The sequence below is a fragment of the Bison bison genome, unplaced genomic scaffold (genome assembly GCF_000754665.1).
Source record: "Bison bison bison isolate TAMUID 2011002044 unplaced genomic scaffold, Bison_UMD1.0 scf7180017864299, whole genome shotgun sequence".
Taxonomy (NCBI): Eukaryota; Metazoa; Chordata; class Mammalia; order Artiodactyla; family Bovidae; genus Bison; species Bison bison.
This window is the reverse complement of record NW_011494871.1, coordinates 2,136,313-2,143,696: the sequence shown is the minus strand read 5'-3', so window position 1 is coordinate 2,143,696 and position 7,384 is coordinate 2,136,313. Positions and strand designations below refer to the sequence as shown.

At 44.3% G+C, this 7,384-nt stretch overlaps 1 protein-coding gene across 2 annotated transcripts in view; it reads right to left on the bottom strand.

Moving 5' to 3' along the window:
• Positions 1–7,384, bottom strand: part of TNFRSF19 (tumor necrosis factor receptor superfamily, member 19) — a 91,477-nt gene that overhangs the window by 34,967 nt on the left and 49,126 nt on the right. For both annotated transcript variants that reach the window (XM_010851199.1, XM_010851200.1), the window contains exon 5: positions 3,938–4,023. In XM_010851199.1, coding sequence (XP_010849501.1) covers positions 3,938–4,023 — 86 coding nt within the window. The remainder of the gene's footprint in view (positions 1–3,937; positions 4,024–7,384) is intronic.

Below are 7,384 nucleotides of genomic sequence, written 5' to 3'. Positions count from 1 at the left end.
GACGCTCTTCCGATCTGTGCTCCCGGGAGCCCACTGTTTTCTCCCCTATCCCCTCCACTCTCGATGACAGAACCTCAGACGTCTGTGCTGGCCCAGTCTCTGAGGGCCTGGGTCCAGTCTCACCCGGGAGAGTGGTGCTTTGTGCTCCACACACACACAGAGCCTCACAGGAGAGCCCCTTGCCGGCCACTGGATGCACATGCCTGGGTTTTCGCCTGCCCCTGCCCTGGAGGGGCATGGAGCAGGCACCGCCTCCACCAGAGGGCAACCCTTCTCTGGATCCTTCAACAGACCTTACGTGACACCATTCTCTTGTCCTCTCAGATAAAACAGTCAGCCTGTCTCAACTAGATCGTTCCCTTTAACCTGCAAACAGGTGTTCCTCTCCCGTGAGGAGGAGACCCCTCCCCTGACTACGCTCCCCACAGTCACTGTCAAGGCAGGCTCTGGACCGAGTGACCTACCGTCAGCTCCCTCCTTCCCTTGTACAGCCTCCTATGTCCCCGTCGCCTGGGCCCCGTTTCCGTCACTCATTGAAACAGCCATCGAAGGCTTCTCAGGGACCGAGTCCACAGGCACTGCCAGTGTTGGCTGGCTGGACCACAGTCAGCACCCCACGCCACGGAACACTCTCCTTCCTGGCGTCCCCCTCTTCGGGCTTGCCCTCCCCTGGTTGACTCCCGGGTCACAGCCGGGGCCACCCTCCCTGCGGCTCCTGCACCATCACCTTAGAGCCGAGGGTCCTCCCAGGTGGGACTGACTGTCACCAGGTGCATCCAGGTGTGTGGCGTCTGAGTGGCCTGACAGCTCGCCCCCTGCACTGTGAGCTCCAGGAAGGGCTGCGCCCATGTCTGCCCCATGGTGGGTTCGCACCTCGTAGACACCCAAGTATTTGTTCAGCAGGCAGGCAGGAAAGGCGGAGCTCCCAGGACGATGGTGTTCACCTGCACCTGCCGGATTTGCTCCTTCAGGAGCCTGAAGGGGCAAGCACACATCCCAGGAGCCCGCTGAGAGCGTGGGGAGGCCAGGAGGCCTAAGCAGAGCCTGCAGGCTGAAAGAGTAGCCACAGGGAACCTCCTGCTGCGGGGGCTGCGGTCCCCAGACCCCAGGGCTACCTGGGGTCTCGAGCAGGGGCTGCTCCTGGTCTGGGGAGTCCAGTCCCCCAGCACCACATGCACCCCTGAAACGGAGCCTGTCTCTGCAGGGAGCTTCCCAGAGGCCACCAACTTCACGCTTTGAGTCTATAACACAGGAACGCCTCTGGGAAAGTCACTAAAGAAGCAACTGTTCGTGGATGAGTGCAAAAGCCTGAAGCAGGAGAAATGAAAACATGAGGCGCCTTACATAATTTTCCCCAAAGACCTCGAGAACTCTTCTGAAGAGATTAGCCGCGTTCTGGAATTATTCCCAAGAACTGTGCCAAATGCAGCAAACATTCCTTTAAAGAGATAAGGATTAAGGCTCACTAAAGACCACCAGACAGCTGTTTCACAATTCGAAAAGCTATTAGCTGTGTGCGCTGCATTTCTGGCTTGGAAAAAAATTTTATTTTTTTCTTTGCTTTCTAAAAAGTCTCATACTAGAGAAATATTTTATATATATATATATATATATATATATGTAGCCAATTTTCTTTTCAAATGATCACTTACTTAGGGCTTTACAAAACATTAAAAGTTAAATGTGAAATCTATGCTTAAAGGCTAATTTATGATGTCCAAGCTTAGCCAGATTCCCCAAAGGCAAACAACTCCAGTGCCTCAAACATGACTAGATCACATTAAATCTAAGACCAATAAATTAAAGGAAAAAAAAAAAACCTAGGCCTTTCTAACTCTATGGGAAATATCAATTTCTTCACTAAATCTTTTTCTGATAGTTTTGGATGAAGGGGATAATCTTTGCCTCCTGGACAGAATGATGGCTGAGCTGAGCCATAGGCAAGACCAGGCTGCTGCCTCATTTTAACTTTTAACTTTATATTGGGGTATAGCCAATTAACAGTGTTGTGATAATTTCAGGTGTGGACAGCAAAGGGACTCAGCCACATATACACATGTATCCATCCTCCCCCAAACTCCACTCCCATCCAGGCTGCCATATTAACATCGGGCAGAGTTCCGCGTGCTACACAGTAGGGCCACCAAGGCCCGTGTGTGTATATGTCCATCCCTAACTCCCTAATGATCCCTTCTTCCCATCCTCTCGTTCATACCCGGCAACTGTAAACTCATTCTCTAAGTCTGTGAGTCTGTTTCTATTTTGTAATATGTTCATTTGTATCATTTCTCTTTAGATTTTGCATATAAGGGACGTCATATGGTATTTCTCCTTCTCTGTCTGACCCACTTTACTTGGTAGCTGTGCCATTCTAACTGGCAAGAGGACATGTCCTTTTCTGAGCTATGGAGCACCTCTCCTAAGCTGGACTTTTAGAGTTTTCCTTAGATGACAAACAGTAAAGCAAATAACACAAGAAAAAGTCAACATGGAATGGATGACATTAGCCAACAGGGAATCGACTGGACGCCTGGGGACTGCACAGAGACAGCAGGGCGTGCGGGGGAGAACATAGTGTCTGGAGTTAGACCCGAGGTTGCCAATTATCAGCCAACAGCAGAGAGTCATTAACCTCTCTGGACCAGTGTTCACACTGATGACTGTGAACTGATGATGAGACCCTGAGAAAATTAAGTAAAACCAACTGTGACTCACACAGAACAGACATTCAATACTGCATCTGTTAAATGCAATGAATTATTTGGTGAACATTTACCTATTACAAAGAGAGGGGTCAGCGGCATTTCTATAAAAGAGTCAAGCCCTTGGCCTTCCTGTCACTTCAAACGTAGAAAGGAATGCACTTTGGTAAAGGACATAATAATAGGGACTTCAAAATTCCATAGTATTCTCGGAAACAAAAATACCATGCGACTTTATCAAATAATGCAGTAAATTTCAATTAATTTAAGGGGGCTTCTGCCATGAAAAGAAGTAAGAGGTCAGATCCTGGGCATGGAGAATTACATCAAAGTAATCCCTAAATAAATAAATGTCTGTATTATGCTCCCCGAAAGGAAAGAGCAACACCCATTTGAGCACAGTCTCCTCCTCCGACCCCCTTCCTGGACCTTGCTGCCCCCCAGCTCAGGAAAGCCCTCCTCAGCACAGACAAGCCCACCCCGAGCACACCTGGGGGGTGGTGGGGCGCCCATCCTGACTTCTCTCCTGTCCCCTTGATAGTGGGTTTTCATTGCTATTGTCATTCAGTCACTCAGTCGTGTCTGACTCTTTGCAACCCCATGGCCTGCAGCACGCCAGGCCTCCCTGTTCTTCACCATCTCCCGGAGGGGTTTTCACCGGCCAGATTTATATTTAGGATTAAGACAAGTCAGCAGCCTCTCTTTCCTAATCAAAATCAATGCAGGTGGATAACCTGTAACAAATACCTTTATATCTAAGAAACAACATGGCCAGAAAGTTTAACTCGTTAATATTCTCTCTACCAACATGCAAATGAGTTTTCTCTTGTTTTGCAACCCCATGGACTGTAGCCACCAGGCTCCCCTGTCCATGGTCTAGAGACCAGGAAGGGAAATGCACAGACTCAGGGGGCCACAGCACAAAGACAGGACACATCAGGCAGAATCTGGACCCCTAGTTAACTGGAGTTGCCCGAGTCATCATCTGGACTGAAAGATCAGAGTCTGGAGGGAACGGGAGTAGCAACATGTCTGTGTTTCCCTTCGAGGTTCCAATCAGTGGATGCAGTTTGCTGACTGAGACACACACAAAAGGGCTTTCTGTCCTGCTGGACACCTGACAAAAGACTGTACCCTCTAAGCCAGCAGTAGAGAGAGACTGTGTTCCATCTGCCAACTGGAGAAAGCTTTTACAAAGGCCCAGAGCCCCTCTCTGTGTGCAGGGCATGACTCACAGTGCGGCTCGTAGGGGGGTGGAGGGTCTCCACAAGGCACACACTCCATGTCTTGAAAACCAACAAGTTTTGTCTTTCTGTAAAACCTAGAAGAGAAAGGAGAATAATCTTTGTGTTGCTTTTTTCATCTCAGCTCACAGATGCAGCAAACAGATTTCTGTCATAAATTACTGCCAGTCTCCATTACCAGTTCTATGTTCAAAATGGGTTCTCAAAGGCTTAAACGTTACCGTATATTTTAGACCGGCACAACTTTAGAAAGCACTCTGAGCATGCTGTGGACACTTAAGAAATGACAATTCACTCAATGTGACTTTGTAGATTCTACTCAGCCCCACTTTTGTACATCGAGGTGGGGGGGCGCCAAGAGGGAATATGAAATCTGGATGTTTCTATTGTTGTTTAAATGACAAAATACCTTATGCAGGGCTAGTTTTTAACCTTTGAAATTCAGAAACCAAAATGCCATGCAAACCATAGGAACACCAGGAAAATGTAGGCAGATACTTGTACAATCTTGATACGGGGACACCTTTCCAGAAATGAGAAGAAATCCAGGAACCGGAATAGAAGAGATTAACAGTTTTGAACACACACACACATAAACACACTCACACACACATGCATGCACAAATACTAGAGACATCTGAAGAGCAAAAAAAATCGTCAACATAATTCGTGGGCAGAAGAAAACTGGAAAATAGTTCACAGTATTGTCTATAACTTAAAAATCATTATGATGATAGTAAACATGGGACATCTCTGATGGTCCAGTGGTTAAGAATATGCCTGCCAATGCAGGAGACACGGGTTTGATCCCTACTCTGGCAAGATCCCACGTGCTTCGGAGCAACAAAGCCCCGGGGCTACAACTATTAACACTTGTCGAAATTAGAGACAGCCCGCACACAGCAACAACGACCAGTGCAGCCAAACATAAATTAAAATAAGTAAATAAATACATTTCTATAAAAGTAAATCTGGCAACTGAAAAACATGCAAAGAACATTAATGTTCCAAAGAACATACCATAATTTTAAAATTTCATAATTTAAAAAGTTGCTCAGTTGTGTCCGACTCTGCGAACCAAAGGACTATACAGTCCATGGAATTTTCCAGGCCAGAATACTGGAGTGGGGAGCCTTTCCCCTCTCCAGGGGGTCTTCCCAACCCAGGGATTGAACCCAGGTCTCCCTCATTGCAGGCAGATTCTTGACCAGCTGAGCCACAAGGGAAGCCCAAGAATATTGGTGTGGGTAGCCTATCCCTTCTCCAGCGGATCTTCCTGACGCAGGAATCGAACCAGGGTTTCCTGCATTGCAGGGGATTCTTTACCAACTGAGCTAAGAGGGAAAAGATGATGAAATTAAGCACTTTAAATAATTTTCACATTAAAATGTTTAACCTCATTACTAACAAGCAAGTGCAAACTGCAATGAAAATATACTGTTTTGAATTAGAAAACTGGGCACCTGTTGGCACGCACCTAGGCAAACGGGCACACGTGTGCAGTGGGAATACAAACCGCTGCTTTACAGGGCAATTTAGCAACAGGCCTTCAGAACTCAATAGAACAGTTTACATCCTATCCAGTAATTTCATGTTTTGAAATTTATCCTCAAAAAATAATCAATTGGGGGAAATTGGATGTAAATAGAGAAACCACAGCATTGCTTATAAAAGAAAAAAACCCAAGAGGCCTGGCCCATACCCAACAGCAGATGTGACCTCAGCCGTGGTGGACCCAAGACTGTGGAATACAAGGGGGCCTTTAGAAACCACAATGCAGGTCTACGTACCTATTTTTTTTTTTCAGTTCATGAAATACCATTAACTGAAAATGAATTGTGAATAATATAATTCTAATTTGCACAAACATACACTTTGGTATAGATTCTTTCAGATTATTTATTTATCAATGCAGCTAAAGACATTTATGTGTGTAAAGGTGCATTGTAAATAGCTTGGTATATTATACACCAAATATTAATAGTGATTATTTCTAAACGGTGGGGATTCCAGTGAGTTTTATATACATACATACGTATTCATGATAGATGTATGTATATACACATGCATTTTCCGACCTTTCCATGACAAAAATAGTGATATGGAGAATAAACTACAGACCGAGTTTATAGAGACAGGTAGATGCAATTATTTTGTGGAATTGGATTATTTAGCAAATCTGCATGATTTGTGGTTGAAGCAAAATCTGCATTAAAACTAGATAATTAGACCAAATGTTCAGACTCATCCAGTACCTGCTCAACCTTCCATTTTCAATTGATTGTGAAGATCTGATCATAATATGGTGACTTGCCACCACAATTTGATAAAAAAATATTTCTTTTGGAATTTATAAGGTAAAAGTCAAAGAACAAAGTTGGAGGAGTCACACTTCCTTGTAGAAGCTTGCAGAAAATCGTCTGACCATGCATGTGCGTGTTCCCTTCTGGGCTCTCTGTTCTGTTCTGCGTGTCTGCATTTATGCCAGCATCACACTGTACTGAAAACTGGAGTTTGTAATGTGTTCTGATATCAGGAAGTGTGACTCCTCCAACTTTGTTCTTTGATTTGTACTTTATAAATTCCAAAAGAAAATTTTTTTTATTAAATTGTGGTGGAAAGTCACCATACTATAATCAGTGACGCAGATCTTCACAGTCAAATGAAAACGGAAGGTTAAGCAAGTACTGGATGAGTCTGAACATTTGGTCTAATGAATGGATCTGGGACAGTCTCTTCAACAAAAGGTGCTGGGAAACTACATTGCCACATTCAAAAAACTGAAGTTTTATCCTGATTATACACCAAATAAAAAATTAATTCAAAATGAATTAAAGACCTAAACATAAGACCCCAGATTGTAAATTCCTAAAAGAAAATACAGGAGAAGTTTCATGACAACATCTGGTAATAATTTCTTGGATACGACATCAAAAGGTATATAATAAATGGGCAACAAAAGCAAAATTAGACAGGGAGTATATTAAATCTGGGACTTTTGTATATCAAAGGATACTATTGATGTGATATGTACTTATTACCAAACTCATGGAGCGGTATATAATAAGATATGTACAGCTTCAGTCAATCATACCTCAACCAAGTGGTTAAAAATGTCACAACCAAAAAAAGAAAAAAAGACTTTCGAATTTTAGTAACAGTTTCTTCGGAAGTTAAAAAAAAATTGAGACAACGAAAAGAATGAAAAGGCAACCTATACTATGGGAAAATTTATTTGCAAACCATATATCTGATAAGGGGTTGATATCCAGAGTTAAATAATTCCTAAGCTATGGTTTCGGAGAAGGCGATGGCACCCCACTCCAGTACTCTTGCCTGTAAAATCCCATGGACAGAGGAGCCTGGTGCGCTGCAGTCCATGGGGTCTCTAAGAGTCGGGCACGACTGAGCGACTTCACTTTCACTTTTCACTTTCAT